Source organism: Phlebotomus papatasi, chromosome 3 (genome assembly GCF_024763615.1).
Source record: "Phlebotomus papatasi isolate M1 chromosome 3, Ppap_2.1, whole genome shotgun sequence".
NCBI lineage: Eukaryota > Metazoa > Arthropoda > Insecta > Diptera > Psychodidae > Phlebotomus > Phlebotomus papatasi.
The window spans coordinates 51261151-51283206 of NC_077224.1; the positions used below are offsets into that span (position 1 = coordinate 51261151).

Consider the following 22056-nt stretch of genomic DNA (forward strand, 5'->3'; position numbering starts at 1 on the left):
GCTGTAGGAAGCATCCACCTCGGTGAGTATTTTCCTTTGTTTTCTGATTTTTCACACCCTATTTGTTTAGAATAACCAAATTCCAAAAGGAAAATAGTGAAATGCATCTCCTCACAGTGGGTTTTCGAGTTTCATTGCGAGAATTTGCAAAAAAAAAAAACATCTGTGAAATTGTCGTGACTCGTGGCGTGACTTTGAACTTCTCTGTCCGTCTTTTTGTCTAAGTTTTCTGTCTCAAAGCGCAGTTTTTGATCGGTGGTGGCCCCCATAGTAGCCCCCTTTATGATGATCAAGCTTTCAGTGAAATTGAGAAAGAATATTGTGTGAAAATCTTCATTTATTTTGGAAGGGCCTTGATTTACGAATGTGATTCCTGAAACAGTCGATTTTCTCTCAGTGTTCTGCGCCTTGGGGCCCTTTGCCGTTTCTTTGTGCATTCTAAATCGATATTTCAGAGATCATTGAAAGTTCCAATGGAAACTCTGAATCATTGTGATGTCAAAATTAGCACATTGTTACCATAAAATTTTGCAATAACTCCTGTTCCCGGAACAGTCAATTTAGCGCAGTGTTCTGCTGCACGGGGCCCCTCCGTACTTTCACTAGATTCCCAATCTATCCTTCACACCCTCAATGTTCCACAAAAGTGCCAGTGAGATTTCAAAGCACGTTTTGCCCTGTTGAACTTCCTACTATTGAGGGTTATGATGTTCCGGGAATAGATAATTTCAATCAGGGCGCTGTCAATAGGGCACTCAGCTATCCGTGGAGATTTCCAATTCAATCCCGTTTTATATAACTTAGTTTCTTTTCATTTACAGAGCATATTGGATCTAGGAGAGGAGATACTCAACCAGATACAACAGAGCTTCAGATACAGAAGGCTAAATAGCAGGAACGAGATGAAGGAGTTACTGGTGGAATAGAGGAATTTGCAAAGGAGTAAATAGACCTCAAAGTTAGAGGTATTATATTCGTCTTTGATTTTTTTTAAATCACGAATATGTTCCCGGAATAGTCAATTTTTACTTTTATTCTTCCCTCTACTAAAATGACTGACATATCTTTTTTTATTTACAGATTTACCATCCTGATGAGGTCATTTACATAAAGGAATAATGCCCATAAGACTAAACAAATTGTAAAAATAATGTGAATAACAAATTATAGAAATAATGTAAAAAATTACAAGGAAATAAAAATTACACATTTGAAATTACATGTTTTTCTATTTTACACACTCAAATTTACACATTTCTCAATATTACATTTTCCAAATTACACGCAAAAAAGTTTACACGCACAAGATTACACGTTTTAAAAATTACACTATTCCCAAAATTACCACTATAATAGAGATGTCAAAAATTACCTACTATTATAGTGGTACTTATTTTTTACTGTGTAGGACATTGAAAATAAAAAATACTCGGGATAAAACACTGATAACAACGAATCAGACAAGTCAATTACGAAAAAAGACATTCTGTTTTTTTTTAAGTCATAAGTACTCGAATAATGCGTAGATAAGAGTTTTTTATGATTTTAATGATTTTTTATACTGAAATTTGATGAAAATTGTTTCCATGAAAATCGTAAGTACTTTACAAAATTTGAAAGTTAGGAAATTAAAAAATTCCAAAATTTTATTACAAAAGCGTTCCCTTGAAATTAAAAGAAAATTTTTCTTTTTTTACAAACGTCGTAGAAGGGCAGAACCCTATTAGTTTGATAAAAATAAATTATAATAATAGTAATAAAGCTAGCATGAGAAGAATTATATATAGGGTGGGGTCATCACTTATGGATGTTATACACTTATGGACAGCGTGCAAAAATCTTGATTTTTTACCTAAAACAGATTTCAAAAAATCATAGAATTAACATTTTATGATGTGATTAAAAATTTTGTTATTTTTCGAAATCTGGGGTGGAATGATAACTTTTCAACATTATCGAATCGATAGTGTCGATAAATCTATATCTGTTAGTTTAAGTGAATGCCAATATTTTACGCATTGTTGGGCCATTCATTTTGATTTTCTTAAAAGATTGTGACTGTTGATAAATATCTATATTGTCTTGTTGTTTTTTCTGTACCTTTTTTGTAAAGTTAGTCTTAAAAACATAAGTCTGCGGTCATATATAGGCATTCGCCAATAAGACCTAAGGTAGGGTGGGCAAAAAAAAAAAAAATATCTATATTAGTTACAGAAGATCCTGCTGTCGTTTAAAATTTTCAGAAGCGACAGTAGATAGTATCGAAAGTAAGTTATCATGTCACCCCAGTTTTGAGCAAGAATTTAAGATTTTTGCAAGCTGTCCATAAGTGAATAACGTCCATAGGTGATGACTCCACCTTAACACTAAACTTACCAAGACCGGTCAAATTGACCGGTTTAAAAACCTTTTAAAATTAACAAATATTTAAACGGTACAAGATCGCATTCAAACTTTATAAATTTCCTAAAATATGCATGTAATATACTTTTCAGTTTTTAAATTTTAATTTTTCTTCTTTTCCAATTAAAATTTGTGGAGTATGCTACCTAATCACGGTCTGTCATTTGACCGAGCGCAGTACGAAAATCGACAAAAAACGGTCGATAGGTTTAGTGTTAACAGTGCGACTCCAATTGTGTTAACGAGTTTAGTTCTAATATATTCATAGTTTTCCAAGTATATTAACTGCTAAAATTACTAGTTCAGTTTTTAAAAGCTGTCTTATGTTCTTAGTTTCTTTTATTTTATATTTATGCTGAAATTTTACATATTTTTTGTTTTAAATTTACGTTTAAAATTTCTATACTTTGGAGTCGTACTGTATTAAGTTACCACTCAGCGCTATCATTGGTATTGACCAACCTCCACAGTATAACGATTGACAGCTATTTAAGAATTTTAATGTGCTTTATTCAGTCTAAACATCGTTCTTAAATAAGTCATACGTTTGCTAGTACATTTTATATGGAAGAATGTACGACCTTTTAGGAACAAGGGGAGTAAATAAGAGAAAATTAGGTCTTACTGTGAGCATAGAATCATTTGTTAAAATCTTTTTTCATGAAAAAGAATCATGGTAATTATTTTCAGTTTGTCAAGAATAGTATAATTATTTAGAGGGAAGTGGGGCACCTTTGAAATTAGGATTTTTCTCCCATGTTTAAGTGGAACTGAGCCATATCATAATGTAATTTAGCTTCTCAATCTGTTTGTGCATCTGAATTATATTACGATAAGGCTCAATTTTATTTAAAAATTGGTGAAAAATCCGAATTTCAAAGGTGCCCTATCCTTGAATTAGCGGTTCTACAGTACTATATTCCTTTCGAAAAAAAGAAAGAGAAACAACATAGTATCATATAAGTCTATAAAGGGTTAAAACTGGTCATAACCGCGATAAAGTAATTTTCATTTTCATTTTCTTCCGTGTAATATAGTTGTAGAAAGATAAAAATAGATAAAATAGTGCTTAAAACAGGATCTTGACATTTATTCCTTTAACAATTTTTCAAGGTATTTTATCGTATATAAAAGAATGAAATGCGCAATAATGAATATTGATAATCTTTCTTATATAATTACATTGATAATAAATCATTCGGTATAAAAATGAATTAAAAGGAAATTAACATAAAATCGTGAAGATTACTAAGAATTATGTAATTACGAGTGTATCAAATTTTAATTACAATATTGCAAAATTTTATTTAATATTTACTTATGATAATATCACATCTATTTTATTTTCAACATTTCTCCTGTCTGCATTTTGCCATATCCATGTCACAATATGATAGAGAAAATGTGCAGAAGGAGCTAGATTTTCTTGGCATTGACTCGGAGACAAAGTGAGAAAATCATGGTTTTTTTTTCTACTAACCACAAGACATTGCCTTTGATATTCATTCAGTCCTTTTGTCCCGAAAGCCATTTATGCTGAATAAAGATCATGCAAATAGGAGATGTGCAAAATTGGTGTATTTTTAGCCAAGTAGAGTCTATCCGAAGGAAAAGTCAATTTATTTACCCAAACCACATCCAAAAGGCGTCTCGAGGAGCTGAAATGTAAATACCAGACGACAGATCGTTGCAATTGTTATAACACATTTACAATATCTGCTGTAAAATTAAAATTGTGTAGATTCTCTTGTATATGCAAAACTCATACAGCAAGATCAAACTTTTAACATCCTCGTTTACCATGGGAAGAATTCAGAAAATTTTCATCCATGGCATTTTTTTCTCACTTCTTTTCCCATCTGTTTATTTGCACTTAAATTTATTTAGGAAAACGTCTTGAGAAGAGGATCTTGTGCCTGTTTTGATTTTTGCAAATTACTTCTCACTGATTTCTACGCAATTACTATATTAAATTTCACGGGGAAAGAACGAGGCGGTTCTTGATCGATTTATTCAACATCAACAAATTACTTCGCACGGGGCATTTATTTTAGGATCTCTGATGTCAATTAGTTGCTCTTGAGGTGAAAGAAAGTTAAACAGAAACTTTAAATTGTAAATGATTTTTCAATGTGAAAGTTTGTATACGTTTTAGTTCCATTTCGTATTTAAGAGCTAAATGAGCAATATCCGTATTATTTGAATTTGATTTGTGACAAAAGCCAAGCCAAAAGTAAATTAATCACAGAAGAATTAAAATTAATAAGAAAATTTAATTCAAATTTTATGTTGATATTTATTTGGAAAATATGTTTTCTTTGCTATAATGGCCAAAACACAATAACTTTTGTTTGTAAACATGTTTTCATAATTTCCTATGAGAGTGAGCGAGATGACTAGATCTAGATCTCTCTCGCTCTCATTAAAATGTCAAAAACATGTTTACAAAACAAAAGTTATTGTGCGTTGTTGCGAATGTTTGTCATGTTATTTTTAAGAGAATGAGAACGAATCCTCAGAATTATGTAATCTTCCAAATTAGAGCCTCGACAAAATCCCTAATTTTGATGTAATTAAAATTACTACATTATTAACGGGTACTTTAACGTATATACATTACTTTTAATCCATTTTTATTAAGCGAACACTTGTGCAAACAAAGATTGACTCCCTGATACCACAAAAATCCCGAGAAAAAAGGAAAATATAAAATTTGTTATTGCCTAGAGTAGTGAAAATTGTTAAATTTAAAGAAAGTGTCACCATTCTCTACATGTGCCCGGTTCAAATAAGTCTGACCAAGTTGAACGAAACTCACAGAAGAACTTAAAGACTTGACCACTGATGAGGGCTTGGAGATTGAGCCGAAAGCTCTGGAAAAAGTTGATGCATTTTTCACTTCCGACGATTTCCGGACCCCATTGATTTTACCAGTTTAGAGGGTTTATTTTTCAAACGATTTGGATAAATTTGAATTTTTCAGAAAGGCCTTGAAATTTCCAGCTCGACAGCATCAATCACAATCCCTAAAGTACCCTCTAAATGACCTATTTTTTAAATTTTCTTTTTCTGTTTGTTAACTTGTAACTTGTAACCCATAGAGGCTACACAGTAAGAGATACGAATATCCGGTTTTCGAGATACCCTCCCCCTCATAAATCGACCCAAGAATCATTATTATGAGTTTTATTTTACCCCACCTTCCTCCATTGCTAAAAAAAAACATATTTTTTGGTTTATTTAGAAAACAGCTCCAATGATTTTATTTTATTTTTGGATATGTTTTGGACGTAGTTCAGGTGAAAATTTCGTCTAAACCTACCCATGACCTAAAAAATCCGTGTCTTGGATTTTAACAGGTCAAAGTTTAATCAGTCTAGAGGGCCTATTTTTTAACCGATTTAGTTAAATTTGGATTTTTTGGAATGACTTATCTTTCTCGCATTAACATTTTTGGTTTGTACCTATGCTTGTAAATCAAGCCAGAACATATAGAATGATCGTTTTTTTTACCAATTTTAGATTTTTAAATGTTTTTGTGATTTATTAATCAATTTAATCGCTAGTAGACCAATAAGCACCAAAAGACCATGTGAAAAAATAATTCACGGAGACTTCTAACGTGAGTTTGAGCATTCCGCAAAGCTGGCATGCTTTGCCATCTCTTTTTATTTCTCGATTCAAATTACTTTGCGATAAAGTATTTCCCCATGAAGGCGATATCGGTATTATCCAATTCGATGTTTTGTATTTTTTGCATTCGATGTTATTAGATTAAAGTGCCATCAAATCGCAAATTTTACGATTCAACGATTTTATGAAAAGGCTATTTTTCGTAGAGACTGTAGAAATGAGCAGTAAAAAGTTAAAATTAAGCAATAATAGGGAAATCCCGAAGTCGTCGGGAAGAGACAATCACTCAGGGAAACACATCAACTATCTCCAGAGCTTTCGGCTCGGTCTCCAAGCCTTCATCAGTGGTTAAGTCTTGCAATTTTTTCACTGAGACTCGTTCAGGGTTTTGGTCAGGATTACAACAGAGCATGAGAGGGCACGGGGTCACTATTCTTACACAGTCTTTTTAATTTTTTGTAATATTTGGCACAATTTTTGGGTTTTCTTCTTCGTCTTGTGTCTTGCTTGGTCTGTCTCTTCCCGACGACTTCCGGATTTTCCTATTATTGATTGCAATTAACGTCGGCTTATTCCCACAATGAATGAATCCCCCAGACTAGAATTGACCCCCCAGGAGCAAGGAGAGAATGGGCTGTATGGACCTAATATGTTAGACCCTGCAACACACAAGATGAAGAAGAAAACCCAAAAATTGTGTCAAATATTACAAAAAATTAAAAAAAGACAGTGTAAGAATAGTGCCTCCGTTCCCTCTCATGCCCTGTTGTAATCCTGACCAAAACCCTGAACGAGTCTCAGTGAAAAAATTGCAAGACTTGCACACTGCTAAAGGCTTGGAGACTGGAGACCGAGCCGAAAGCTCTGGAAATAGTTGATGTGTTTCCCTGAGTGATTGCCACTTCCCGACGACTTCCGGAATTCCCAATTATTGATTTGCAATTAACGTCGTCTTATTCGCACAATTAAAATTAAGCAGTAACAAAAAAAATGAAACAGTGATATTATCGTCCAAATTGTAGCAAAGGCAAAATAAAGGACTTCAACAATTTTAAATGTTAAATAATTAAACCCATTTTTGTAAACATTTAAGTTTTTTTTTTAAATATTAATAATATAATAATGCTGACACATTATTCCATGAAGGAACAAGGTCTTTCTACAAGAGGATTTCTATGACATGCATTATTATTTTTTTCTTGTACGGGATGAGGTTATCAGTCCCATGCCCGTGGAATCAAGTGCAGTGAAGCTCACTGGATGCAATCCGAACACCTTTAACGCCAGAAAAATTCCTGGTGACCTAAAGGGGATTCGAACCCGGGACACTTGCATCATAGAGCGAGTGCTGTACCGCTTGACCCATTTAGTGCCCCATTTAAGTTTTTTACTGACGATAATTAGATATTTTACTGTTCATTTTTAATTTTTTACTGCTCATTTTGAATTTTTTACTGCTCGTTTGATTTTTGCCTTTTTCATACTTTCGGAAGCATTACAAATTGTCCCTTCCTTTATACGTTTTTTTTTTAATATTTTCTTATGAATTTGGATGATATTGGAGATTAGTAAAATTTAAAATATTTTGAATTATTATATTAATTTATATAAACATAGAAAGATGAAAACAACAAGACTGTGAACACTTTCTGTATTTGGCAATTGGAAAGAGTAATAAATTATATTTATTAATTCTAAAAAAAATTTAAAATATGAGTAAATGATATAAAATATTTTTTTTTATTTTATTTTATTTATTTATTTATTATACAGTTCATGCTCCTGTCGGAGTACAACAATTTGGGACTATATCAAAAAATATCTACATTTTAATTTCAATAGACAAATTTGCTTGTAAAATGTCTTGCATATTTAATGAATTTGGTAAAGAATGATTCTTAAGAGCAGACATAGACAAATCCCTCGCGTAGGAAATTAATAAATTTAGTGGTGACAGAAACATGTGAAACACTTAAAGATTGAAAGATTATATTTAATATAAAACAATATAAAGTGCGTGTTCTTGATGGTTGTTCTTTCAGGAAATAATTCGTTTTTGTTTCTCAAAATTTATGTCTGCTTCATACAATTTGATGATGCTTCTCTCACAACAAACAAAAAGATGAAAATGTGAATGAAAATGGTAAATGCATGTCTTTCATTCACCTCGTAAATTTACGCATATATGACATATTTGACAAAATATATAACATGTTAATTCTATACATAAAATTTCTTTGTTCATTTTATTTGAGCTATGGCAATACCCGCGATGCCCATTAAAAATAACTTATTTACAGCGTATGTAAATTAATAATGAACGGATATTAAAAGTGAATTTTGAAATTCATTTGGAAATGAATGTGAGAATTTCATTAGTTTAATTGATTCTTCCTCTTTTGACGCGAAATGACTCGGCAAAAGAGGAATTCGTGAATTTTCTCTGATTTTCCAAATTGAAAGGGTTGTTAAATTGCGTAATCATTTTATTGAGGGTAAATTTCAAGTCATTCCGAGAAATGGGAAAGAGAGGAGAATATTTTGTGGAATGTTGGGTATGTTATTCTCTCTTCCACTCCCATTTCCCTATGATATGAAAGGCGAGACAGATTTGCAATTTACTAAATTTCCTAGAAGAATGTTACACTAAACAATTCTATTGTTGCAATCATCATTGTACAATCTCGGACTATTAATGTTTAACTTGGCGTTTTGTATCATATTTCAGACCTTCAGTTCACACTTTTAAGAGGATGAAATGTCTGGAATAGGGCGTTATCTTTTTTCCCGAGTAACTGATGTAGAAGAAAAACATTTTGTTGGAAATGATATTATAACGAGATAGCATACTTGAACTTGATGAAAATATTCTCTAATTGAGAAAAAACAATAAACCACCCACGTTACATAAAAATAAAATGTCCATTAATATTTTTATTGTTATGTCCTAAATGTCTTCAACAAGATATTCTACCACAAAATAAAACATTGCTGACAAAAGTTTTGTAAAACATTATGAAAGAACGTTGACATCGGGCCAGACTTATAGGCAAAAGTAGCTGAAGCCAATTCAGGATCTTACTCAGAAATCTCTTAGAATCAATTCCGAGAACCATACTAAAGTTGTAAAGGGTCGACAGGCGTGCAAAGTTAATCTTGTTACCCTTTTCGTGCGATCCTATTACGGACTTCTGGAAAACTAATGAATATACTTAAAAATTACATATCACAGAGATTCACTAAATACCTTTTAAATTGATCCATAGGATCTACGTAGCATTGATCGTTCAAGAATTACATTTATAAAGTGATGGTTATCCAAAAATCCCAAGTTGCTATCTTTAACCGTCTGGCTTCTAACTCTAGTACCGACCAAACAGATGGACGGATAAACAACGTCGCGTGTTACTGTCTCGAACTTAAAGAGAAAGCATTCCATATATTCTGTTTATTTTTTTCAAATTTGTCACTGATCTTAAGCTCAAACGGTAAGAGATATTGACTTCGGGTCTTCGATGACCCGTCATAAAAAGAAACATTATATTCAAATGATTTTTCTTTTCCCCTAATGTTTCCTTCTAAAAGTACAATTTTATGGTTTTTCTCAAAATTGACGTAGGTTTTTTCAATAAGTTTTGGATAGGTTTTAAATGTAGGCCAGCCGAACATTTTGTCTATACTTTATATATATCTATGACCTAAATATTACCCCTTCATCATCATTATCATTTTCTACCGGTTATCCCTATTGTGTCCCTATTGCGGACCTAGGATATCCAGGTTAGTAGCCTACGACTGCCAATCGTTCGCCACATCAGGATGATGTTTGTGTTCGATCGAAAAGCGTTCCAAATCAAGATCCATAATTTCATGCAGCCACCTTGTTCTAGGTCTGAATATTTCTTCATTCGAAGAGTCGAAGAAGGAGGTCCTCGACTCTTCTTATGAACGGTTATGTTCCTCACTTGATCTTGGCGAATGATACCCTTAACCGCTCAGCTCGGTAGCTTGCAATACAGATGCTATTCTTTCGGTCACTACCCAAATCTCATGACCATAGTTGAGAATAGGAATCAAACAGCTTTTCAAACCGATAATTTGAACGACCAAATTAATAATTTTACCACCGACCAAATAATTTGAACGACTTCCTCACCACGCTTCTGCAGGGCCGTAGCTAGAATTGAATTTAAGGTAGGGCATCAGTAGTTAAAGGTAGAGCATTAATCAAAATGTTTCATTGATCTATTTTGGTTAGTCTATTGCCGTCCACTTCACTTGAATGTAAGTGAATGAGGTAAAACAAAAAAAATGTTTTGTCTTGTGTAGAATACGTTATAATCAAGTGAACATAAAATCTTTCATTTAAGGATTAGTTTGACTTATCAGCTAACAGGAAATATTTGATTTTTAGACTTTAGATGGACCAATTCCGAGGAAACTTCTTCACCGAAAAGTATGTTTTTTTCCAAAAAAAACTCCAAAATATGGTTTCAATGACTAAATTTTTAAAAATTTTAAATGAAAAATTTAGAAAATATATGTTATGTTAATGTTGTACTTTTATATGCTTAAGAGCTTAAATTAATTTTTTTTTAATATGCTGAAAAAAGTTGAGAAATTATGTATATTTTTACAGTCTTCTTGATCCACGTAACCCCTTAAGTATCTTGAGAATGCGTAAATAAGAAAAGGAAAAAAACTTTATTGAAAAACTTTATTTCATTTAATTAATCATCAAACAATTGCAATTTCAACTCATTAATAACAATGCCAAATTCATGGATAAATACTCTATTTTATTTTTTTTAAAGATGTTTGTGAAAATATTTAAATTTTTCACAAAACTATCGTTCGATTTTCCATACGATTTTAACCAATTGCATTAAGCACTTCAATCTATAACTCTATTAAATTAGACGTATCAGGCTATTTAATAGGAGATTAATTTCTTCTCAACCATATACTACGAACAGTTTACTTAGAACATTATCTTAGTTTCTGGTTTTTAAGGTAGGGCATTGGAAGTTTTAAGGTAGGGCATTGCCCCTCAATGCCCCCCTAGCGCTACGGCCCTGCGCTTCTGCCAAGCTTTTTTATTACTGCAGAAGCTTCACCAATTTAAGAGCAGAGCTCTGCATCCATCCTATCATCACTCGTAAATAGGACCCCAAGATACTTGGACTTCTCCAGCTGTTTCAGTTGGATCCCACTAATATGTAGAGTGCATTGTCAAAGCTGTTGGGAAGTGAATTTTGTATTTTAAGGTCACAATTTGACTACTCTAGATCTCCCAAGCAGCAATTTTTTCTTAAAATAGTCTTGTAGAAATCCCTAAGAAAGGCACTATAGAACCAAAAATCTATTTATTTACTTATAACGCTCTTGCTTCCATCACTGAGATTACTATGAGTAAAGTGGCGCACTCTTAAGGATCTTAAGAGACGCTCTGGGAATTTCAACAGAAAATTTTCACTTTAAGTCTTTTAAAAGTGCACTAAAAGACTTGTCTAATACTTGGTTCAATAAGGCAGCTATTTTGCTTCTTGGGCTAGTACCTCGATTCTCAATTGAATTGCTTAATTTTGGATTATTTTTAGAATATCTTGAAATTGATAAGTCGGCTGCATCAGTCCAAATTGGTAACAGGTTGATTAAGTAACGGAAATAATTTTATCTTTTTCGATAAGCTAGAGGTCAAACGGTATGTGATATCAACTTTTGGTAATCGATGACCCGGATGATCGAGGTAGACATTTTCCTCTTTTCCATAAACCTTTTACATTCCATTAAAACCACAAATTTAATATCTTTTAATCGCTTTATATATCGGATAAATACTATTAATTGTTGTGGTACTTTAGGATCAGATACTACATTACACTAAAGCTGATATTTTTTTTTATTTAAAATCAGAAATTTACCTCTGGGCGGGATCTAAACTGTCTTGGCTTAGAATAAAAAGACCACGCCCTTTATAATATTATGTTATCTGTGCAAACTATGAACAAAACAATTTTGTTAAAACTTTTATAGTGATATAGTAGTAGGTAAGATAAATTTAAAACGGAGAAAACGTTATTCAAACGCTCATTTGTTCATATTGTACTCATCTATAACCTCGCCCTTAACCCTTGAGTTTTACAGAGAACTATACTGATTTATTTGAGCTAACTAAATTTTCCTGACAGTGTCTGAAATATATTATTCCGGTATTAAATCCTTGACTGTGTTATCAATCTTGGCATTGCAACATGAAAACAATACGTTGGATTTCCTCTTGAGCGTCTCGCCAAGAAGGTGGCTTTAAAAGGAATTGCATGTTATTTGTCGATCATTTGGCGCCAATATCTCCATCATATTGTTGCAAATTGGTTTATTTGATGGGAGAAATCGGAGTGAAATTGATCAAAATGCATTGTGTGTGCTATTCATAATCCCAGGGAAGAGAAAATCTCCACTTAACTCCATATTTTTTACCCTCCATTGTGAGAGATCTTATTGTTGCTGACACGTTTAAAGATTTGCAGCTTTATTGGCAATCGCAGCTTTGCATACAAATCCTTCACACCTACGTAAATTATCCACATGACTGCTTGAGGTTTTCTTCTCTTCTGAGATTTTAAATCATTTATCACTTGTCCCAATCAGTCATTTAAACACTGTTCAACTTCTTGTATAACATGATATTTGATAGGGCGAAAGGGGTGGAATCACCAAGATTGGAGGACATAAGAGAAATGAGGGAATACCGGAGGAATAGTTCAGTTAAATCGATTGACGAGATAAACGATTGAATAAGTCAGCCTTTTATCTATTGCTCATTTGTCTCTCGTCTTTGCTTTCAGATTGTAGCCGCTCTGGCAATCTCTCTGGGTCCATTGGCTGCAGGCTTGGGCAAAGGTTATGCTAGTCCTGCCATCGACAGTCTACAGGAGTTACAAATCAAACCCCGAGGAAATTACACAACATTCTCCGTCAGCGATCAACAAGCCAGTTGGGTGGCCAGTCTAACACTTCTAGGTAGGGAAAGATATTAAGAATGATGTTCTTTGGATGCACTGCGAGAAAATATTTTGTAACAGCCATTTAGTTTGCTTTGAAGCCCAATTTAAAGATATTCTGGAATATCAATGCATTATAGATTTTGAACTAATTAGTTAGGAGAAAAAAATTATAAAATATAGTCTGCACTTTAGGACAAAAACTCCTTAACCGTCTAAATTAAAATATGATAAGCCAAGACGCCCGATAAAAATCAATAGGGGGAAATGGGGCAGCTTTGAAATTGTTTTTTTTCCTCCTATTTTAAAATCGAATTGAGAATTTTGTAGTGCTGAATTATATCATAATAAGGTTCAGTTATATTTAAAAATAGAAGGAAATCCATTTTCAAAGGTACTCCAATTTAAAGGTGCCCCACTTCCCTCTAAATAAAATCACGATAAGTTTAATTTCATAATTAGTTTCGGGGATTATTTTTTGCATTATTTTTTGCAAGAAAATAATTATTGTCATTAATTTATTCTCTACGACTTGAACATTTCTCGAAAAATAGATTAAGGAATATTTTTATGGGATCAATTTTGAAACCAAAAAGGTGTATTGATTCTAAGGTATTTTCAGATAAAATTTAATAAATTCTCTGTCGCTGATTCAAAATTATTTATTCATTAATTTGCAAATTCTAAAACTCACTAAATCATAAGGGAAAGTGTTTGAGATAATACACAGTGGAGTGTTGTATGAGATAATTGGTTTTGGCTATGGCTCAATTTCCGATTAAACAGGCAATCGGCAAACGAAATAGAGGGTACCCAGTAATCAGTTGTGACTAGTTACGTTCAAGAATTTGACCTCAGGATATAATAATTATTTTATGCGTTCTGATTAATGTAAAGCTATTAAAATTAATAAGCTGTGAAATATATCTAAAACGTTTTGGTGTGTGTCACGGCTTATCTTAAAAATCTTAGCAGACGGTTTGATCGGCTATCATTTCTAAATTTTCGATTTTTTATTACATTTTTCTTAAATTTTTGAGTACTACAGTAGATTATTTGAAATCCGGGCATTTGGGACCGAGATGTCATCCGAATTATAAAAAAAATCGGTCGTGGAACGATTTTAAATCCAACGATATTTGTTCAATTACGTCCATATTAAATTTAAATACTCATATTATTGTGAATCCTATGAAAAATCACAAGAGAAACTACACTGAGAGAAATCCGAAAAAGTCAAAATAACATTCCGGAAATGTTAATTTTACCCTGCATTATTGATCCGAAATCGGTGTAAATATTACCCTTTTTAGGTGTATTAGGGGTAAAAGTGATCCTTTTTCGTGTTAATTTTACCCTTAAAAGGTGTAAAATTAACATTAAAAAATGTTGATATATTTTTACACCCAAAAAGTGTTAAAGTTATGAGGAAAAAAAGTTAATCGCACCCCCGTTTTTTTCTCAGTGTAAAAAAAACTAGAAATTTTCCGATCTTTAAATAACCGAATTAGTGAGAGGTTACTACACTGAGAAAAAAATGGGAGTGCGATTAACTATTTTTCCTTATAATTTTAACACTTTTCAGGTGTAAAAATATATCAACATTTTTTAATTTTAATTTTACACTTTTTTAAGGGTTAAATTAGCATGAAAAAGGGTAACTTTAGGTTCTTATACACCTAAAAAGCATAATATTTACACCGATTTCGGATCAATACTGCAAGGTAAAATTAACATTTCTAGAATGTTATTTTAACTTTTGAAGTTTTCATTTTTGAAATTTTAGAAAAAATCACGAAATCTTACAATATTACTTCAAAGAAAATTTACCAAACTTTTCTTTTGTAATAATTTGTTATTAATAGGGTATCATGTTTCTATTCAAATGGACCTATCCAATAGTTCCTAATCCAAAATGAATTTTTCTTAGCATTTTACTGTTCTAAAGTGCTTCTGAATTATTGACATTTCCTTGTATTGGTTCCTGTCTCGACTGTTTTAACCAGTCTTTGCGCTGTTCTAAAACCACCAAATAGTCGTGACAGGAATCGATACAAGGAAAACTCGATAATTCAGAAGCACTTAAGAACAGTTACAGTAGAGTTTCGCTGTAGTCCATATTTGATTCCTGATTTGACTCTTGGGTCGCACTATAGTCCACTATGGATCACAATTATGACAACTACTCAATAAAGTTTGCCAAAAATATTAAAATAATTATGACAACATTGCATGTCGCGTACTAAAAAACATAACCTAACTTAAAATCAGTGTTTTGAAATCAACGATCGATAAATTGTGGACTATAGAGCGATGGCCTATAGCGGGGCTCTACTGTAGATGCTAAAAAAAAACATGTTCATTTTTCATTTCAATAGCACCATCATCAAAATTTTACTTACTTTTTGCAACAAAATAGAAAATATTAAGTAGACCTACGTCGGGATGTTGATGGGTTAATGAATTAATTCAAGCACAACTTTTTGCTGTTTTGACAAAATATTTTTCTGAGTGTGGGAGGTAGCAGGAGGAAACCATAAACTTCTTAGTCAGTCCTGAATCTCCCCCGAATCTAATGCAAATAAATTACAATAATTTCGTGCAGGTGCCCTGTTTGGTGGCTTATTTGGCGGTCTGGCCATGCAGTACGGCCGCAAGAGAATTCTAGCTTTTATGTCTCTACCCTTTTCGCTATCGTGGATAATCACAGTGTTTGCCAAGTCAGTGGAAACGATGTTTATGACTGCTTTTTTCGGGGGCTTCTGCTGCTCCATCATCTCCATGGTGACTCAAGTAATATTTGAATTTATTACACATCCAATATTTCCAATCAAATGCATCTGCCTCTCTTTTTTTCTGTTTTTCTTCCTAAAAAGGTCTACATCAGTGAAATTTCTTCACCTGATATCCGGGGATTTTTGAGTGCCATTCAGAAAATAGCCGGTCACTTGGGATTCCTGATATCATTCTCCCTGGGCGCATATCTCGACTGGCGACAACTTGCTATGCTGGTGTCAGTGGCTCCAATTATGCTTTTTCTAACTGTGATTTATGTACCAGAAACTCCGAGTTATTTAGTGTTGAAGGGACGTGATGAGGACGCCTATCGGTGAGATTATACCTAATACCAAACAAAAAAAGAACGAAAAATTGTTCACCTATTGTGAATTCCTCTAAAATCATTTTCTATATAATTCAATAGATCTCTTCTGTGGCTTCGAGGTCCAAATAGAAATGTAGAATTGGAATTGGAAACTATCAGGTCAAATATACGGGCAGTGAAGACAAATATTGCAATCCTGCCAAAGGTAAACACCACAAATCTACTGTCGAGTGCATCTATAAGAATCATCTTGGCCAATATTAAATCAGCTCTGAAGAATGCACGTCTCATAAAACCTGTCTCAATAACCTGCGGCCTTATGATTTTTCAACGATTTACAGGTAAGACATTAATAGAAGATATCACCTCAAATATTTGTCTCATTGGTCTCATTATACGGAAGATACAAACTAAAGATGCACCAGAGACAATCAATGGTAAAGCTATATGAACTTCTGATAGGTAGGATTCATATCGTAAAAGAATTCGGAGTAATATTAAATCTGCGGTTTTGGGATTAAAATCAGGCTGATGAAATAGTCTCAATTAATGGAGAATATGTTAAGTCTCTGTTAATTGCAACGGACAATGCCTTATGTTTTCTCGTATTTGTGCGACAATAGTTCGGTCGTGCTGGAGTAGGTCAGTGTGAATGATTCTCTTTTCTGGACCTTACAATTATTTGATATAATAGTTTAATAGTAATTATGTAAGGCTATATTACATTACGTTTTAGACCAGTTTCCTTTAGAAATATGTGAAAAAACGTATATCAATGGAACCCCACAGGTCAAAGCCCCATATACCCTCAAGAACCTGTGATAACTTTTAATTAATACACCAAAATCTCAAATATGGATACAGTGGATACATCATCATAGTGCTCGACATGTTTATAATATCGGAATTTTAATATAAAAAATAATAGAGAGCGTTAGTCGAAACTAATAAGTCTGCCATTATAACTAAAGTTATATTTAATGTATTAAGCAGGGGCCTATCAAGCCTCATGAAAAGTGAAGCTATTTTTTACTTTTCCTTGTAAAAATTTTGCAGATATTGCACCGCGACTTAAACAAATTTGCTCGTAGTTCTTGTATTATTTTGGCGAACATTATGAAATATGTATTTTTAGATAGCTTTTAATGCACGTTTTCGAAATATATTAGATTGATATGTCAGTTCTACTTAGGAAAAAACCTGCCAATAGTCTTCAGTGCCTCTATGCAGAAACGTATAGAAAAATGAAATGTCGAGAGGCCCCTGGTATTAAAATATTAATACCCAGAAGTAAATGTTACTTAAACCTATCACTAAACATAAAAGAATAACACCAGAGGTCGTTGAATTAAGAAAAATACTTCATAATTTGTTTAAAATATAAGGGCCTTAACAGACCTGAGGATTAGCCGAGAGAAAGCTTAGCATAATTATATTCGAAATAATGTTTAAACTTCATTTCCATCATTTTCCATTAAGCCATTAAGTGCTCCTCTGGAGCCGGGTACCACTGTCCGGAACTCGAACTTAGTGGATCAGTATCACTCGGTTGGTATACCACTTCATTCTAGGCCTAGATCACAAAAATTCTAAGGATTGGGAGCCTAACTGTGTCTAGCGTTTCTGGCAGGATAATAAACATATTCATTTATAGCAGCACTGTTTACTTTTCAAATGAGAAACCAATCCCTGCTCTTAACGGGTGCTAGAATGTCGGAAAATGTTAGAAGCGGTCTCACTTAACTGCGCGAAATCGAACTACATTGCGTGCCTGAGCACTGTGATAGGGTAAACGGGGGCACCACCAAACATGGGGTTGCACTAAACATTAATTTTTATTTCTAAACTACTTGGAATAACTCGACCATTTCTTCAGTGGACAAGCATATCTATAACGCCTATAAATTTTTATAAGTATTGTCCTCTGAAGTTGAATATCTGATTTAAAAAATGGCAGTGCTAGGTGGTGTCTCAGTTTCCCCTATAGCGGATAATTCACTGCCCAGATCCACAAACTGTGGCTGGTTCCACAAAACGCACACAGAGCACTGTGATATACAGCAGGTTTACCGTATTGGGGGTTCAACCCTTTAAGGACGAGAGGGTCAAAAGTCTGGGATCAGAAAAAATCACTTTTCTAACTTGCTTAGAGCAGAACATAACTTTAGAAGGCTGTAGGACAAAAACATTTTTTTGGGACACCGGTGTCACTATTCTTAGATTGGAAGGTTTGAGAAGGAAGCATCCAGCCGGATTCGCAAGAGAGACCCAAGTCCACATCTTTTTCTTCTCTGACGTTCTAGACCAGACTCCTCTTTCGGCTTTCCAACTTATAGGTACAGTAAGACCAAGAAGGCAATGACACCGCAACGGCTTAAAAGCAACCCAGGAACGGATTTGAATAGTAACGTTTAAAGCGTGTCCACGATAAAATTGTTCCAAATGATTTGATATTTTTATGACAGATGTCACTAGCTCCGCATTTTCGTTGTATGTAATCATTGTAGCACGTGTTTTTACCTTTCTTTTGGTGAAACTCTCATCAAATTCTATTCATTTTTCACTGAAATACGAAATAATAATGGAAAAGAGAAGAGAACTGATCGTGTACACGTATCAAAAAAATACTGGAATCTATTACGCAGACCTTGGAAAACTCACAAATACCTCACGTCAGACCGTCCGGAGGGTGATTCTTCGATTCTTCGGCAGTGAAACCACTGTCCATAAACTTCACGGAATGCATCCAAAAACGTCTGTACTTGTCATGGCCTCTGTACAGATGCCATAACATACCCCCGATCTTCTTGCCAGATTTGGCGTCGTGCCATTACTCAAAAGCAACCAAAGAATGGTACGAGGAGAACGACGTTCGTTATGTACCCAATGAGATGAATCCGCCGAACACTTTAAATCTTCGTCCCGTTGAAAGATATTGGGCTATTATCAAATACGATCTGAAGAAGAAGGCTAAATGCGTCGAGAACATCGAAGACTTCAAGAAAAAGTGGAATGAAACAACCAAGAACCGCGGTGATGATCTTGTACAGAACTTGATGGGAGAGGACTCAAGAAGAAGATTCGAGATTTCGCCAATCAAATACTTGAATAAAAAAAAACTAATATATCTAATAAATCTACAGTGGATTAAAGTTTCAAAAAATATTTTTCATTTTTTTAATATTATGTAGACTTCATTATTAAAGCATTATTCTTGGGAACAATTTTATCGTGGACACGCTTTATAACAGTGAGGATTTTTGCAAACGTATTTAATTAATTGGAAATAGGTTTACATAAGGGACCCATACAGGCCTTGAATCTATGTGTCTATCTATCTATTTATCTGAATGAATCTATATAAGACTCTAATATACAATTTAGTATTGGGAAAACATTGAATACCTATATAGTTTTTTCATTTGAGTATTGGGAGGTGGGGCTACTTTTAAGTGTGGAGCTAGATTGTTATACGACTTTTTCGCCTATTTCTAAATGAATCTAGGCCTTACAATTATTTTATTTAAATCAGAGGAGTGCAAGAACCATTGAAACCGAATAAACGTCAAATGAAACATGTACGTGACATATGCGAAAAATTGTATAACAATGTAGCCGCACGGCTCAAAGTAGCCCCACCTCACCCTATATTGTGCAAGTATGACGATTTGCAAAAGTTTCTAAAGGATTATCCGAGAATTCAAAGCATAATAGTTCCTCGTTGGAGATTGCGAGTAAGGCTATGGCAATGTTTGAGATAAATCCGAGGACATAAAATGTTGTTACCATAACAATAGGTGATGTTGTTAAAAAACCTCAACTAATTTCTTCATTACATTTTAGAGAAGATTTACAAACCCAAAAGGTTAGAGTTTAGGGCCGCACAAAGTTCCTGGTAAAAGTAGCAGCTATAAAATATGCTATTATCTGCAAACCACCAATTTTAATTAAATCTCACCATCAATATTCCATGTAAATTTTATTAAGCGGTTGGATAACAATACAATGGAAATTTGAGAATAATTTGATAAAAATTTATTTATTGACTGACTTTAATTTATACTCCAAAAGGGCTTAAAAAGAGAAAAATGGTCGTATTTAAATTTCCTCAAAAGTTACTGTTAAGTCAAAAAAGTCAAATTCTTCTGGTGAAAAGTGATATAAATTGGAAGTCTTGTATAAATTGCTCTTCCTCTCAAAGTTAATGGACCCGATGAGAATCTCTAATGTCTAATTTATTCATTAAGCTGTTTGTTATTTTATTCAAAAAATCCTTCCCTTTTGGCCCTCCTCCTTACATAAAATTTGAATATATCTTGTTATGATATATGAGCATCAACATCTCTTAATTGTTGCTCATGGACCTAACACTGAGAGAGTGGAAGAGCACTAAAATAAATGATCAATGAACCTTCTCAATGGTGTGAAATCATAAATGTAATCTTCCTGTATTTATTCCCTAATGAATCTGTCGAATTGTAAGCGATTAGCATAAGAAGTGAGAGACAATCTCGTGAGATTTCTATCGATTAAAATCTTGCATGGTAATGGCTCTTTCTGTTTTTTTCTTTCTTATCCAGGTGCCAACTCATTCGGTTTCTATGCAGTGAGAATCTTCAGGAAGACATTCGCCGGAATGAATCCTCATGGAGGCGCAGTGTCAGTGGGGTTTGTCCAGTTGCTGGCGTCGATGTTGTCCGGCTTATTAATTGACAGGGTGGGCAGAATTCCACTATTAATTACGAGCAGTGTCTTCATGTCACTTGCACTCGCCAGCTTTGGATCCTACGTGTATTATGAAGAAACGAATAAATTAATTGCTACGAATAATTTTGAAGTCGACACTGCATACAACAACGATTGGATCCCTCTCCTATGTGTTCTAGGTGAGTGCTGATTAATTTGAATATAAGCTGTTGCAATGGGAGTTTTTCTAAAGGATTATTTAATTAACTTGTTATTATAAAAAGTCTGAAACTGCAGAGAAAAGACGAGCAACAATTATAATTTCCTTCTTAAATTTAACCGGTGATATTGATATTACCTTACTAAAAATCATTATGCATTTTTTTGAAAAATATTAAAATCAATAATTAAATATTTAAAAGAATAGTGGAATATAAATTATTAAAAAATATATATAACATTTTGAGTAAGCTTCGAAAATTTGTGAATTTAAGCCACGCCCACTTGCTTTATAATTTTGCGAACAATAACCAACTGAAGATAATTGTTTTAAGTTTTCAATAACTTCATTTTAATAAACTGTAACAGTTTCTTAATCGGAAAAATTCAAAATATCAACCAGATTTTATGTTAGAAGACTCTACCTTTCTTATAAAACTAAGAAAATTTCAGTATTTAAAATTTTTTAAACATTCTGAAAGATTTTTTTTTATATTGTACGGAAAATACCACAAAAAGTCATTGATTTTATTATTTTGTGAATAAATGTTTTTTAGATAAGCTCTTAACAATATAAAAGTAGGGGAAAGTACTCTCCCTTCGAACGTTCATGCCTTCGAAAAATGTGAATTTCTTTTATTTTTCCTAATAGACTTACACAAAATTTTCATATAATTATCAATAATTGATAATAAGCCAAATAATATTTCTTAGAAATGTGTAAGTTTCTTGGGAAAAATAAAAGAAAATTCACATTATTCGAAGGCATGAACGATCAAAGAGAGAGTATTTTACTTTCCCCTACAATATTTAAGAAATATTTTCTGAAATTTTCAATAAGAATTTTAGAAATTCAGTCTTTGTGACCTAATTTTCAGAAAGCTTTTTTTAAAAAGCTTACTTTACGGTAGTCACGATAACTTAGAATAGCCTCATCATAAATCAAGAAAACAAAATTATTAGGGGAGACTGGGGCAAAAAGTCACAAAACGGATTTTTTATTTTTTT

General features: G+C 33.2%; 1 protein-coding gene across 2 annotated transcripts in view; it reads left to right on the top strand.

Annotated features, from left to right (window-relative positions):
• The window catches only part of LOC129807214 (facilitated trehalose transporter Tret1-like), a 91888-nt gene that overhangs the window by 64206 nt on the left and 5626 nt on the right, over positions 1 to 22056 (top strand). For both annotated transcript variants that reach the window (XM_055856318.1, XM_055856319.1), the window contains 5 exons: positions 12885 to 13059; positions 15646 to 15833; positions 15917 to 16149; positions 16243 to 16484; positions 20724 to 21029. In XM_055856318.1, the coding sequence (XP_055712293.1) occupies positions 12885 to 13059; positions 15646 to 15833; positions 15917 to 16149; positions 16243 to 16484; positions 20724 to 21029 (1144 nt within the window). The remainder of the gene's footprint in view (positions 1 to 12884; positions 13060 to 15645; positions 15834 to 15916; positions 16150 to 16242; positions 16485 to 20723; positions 21030 to 22056) is intronic.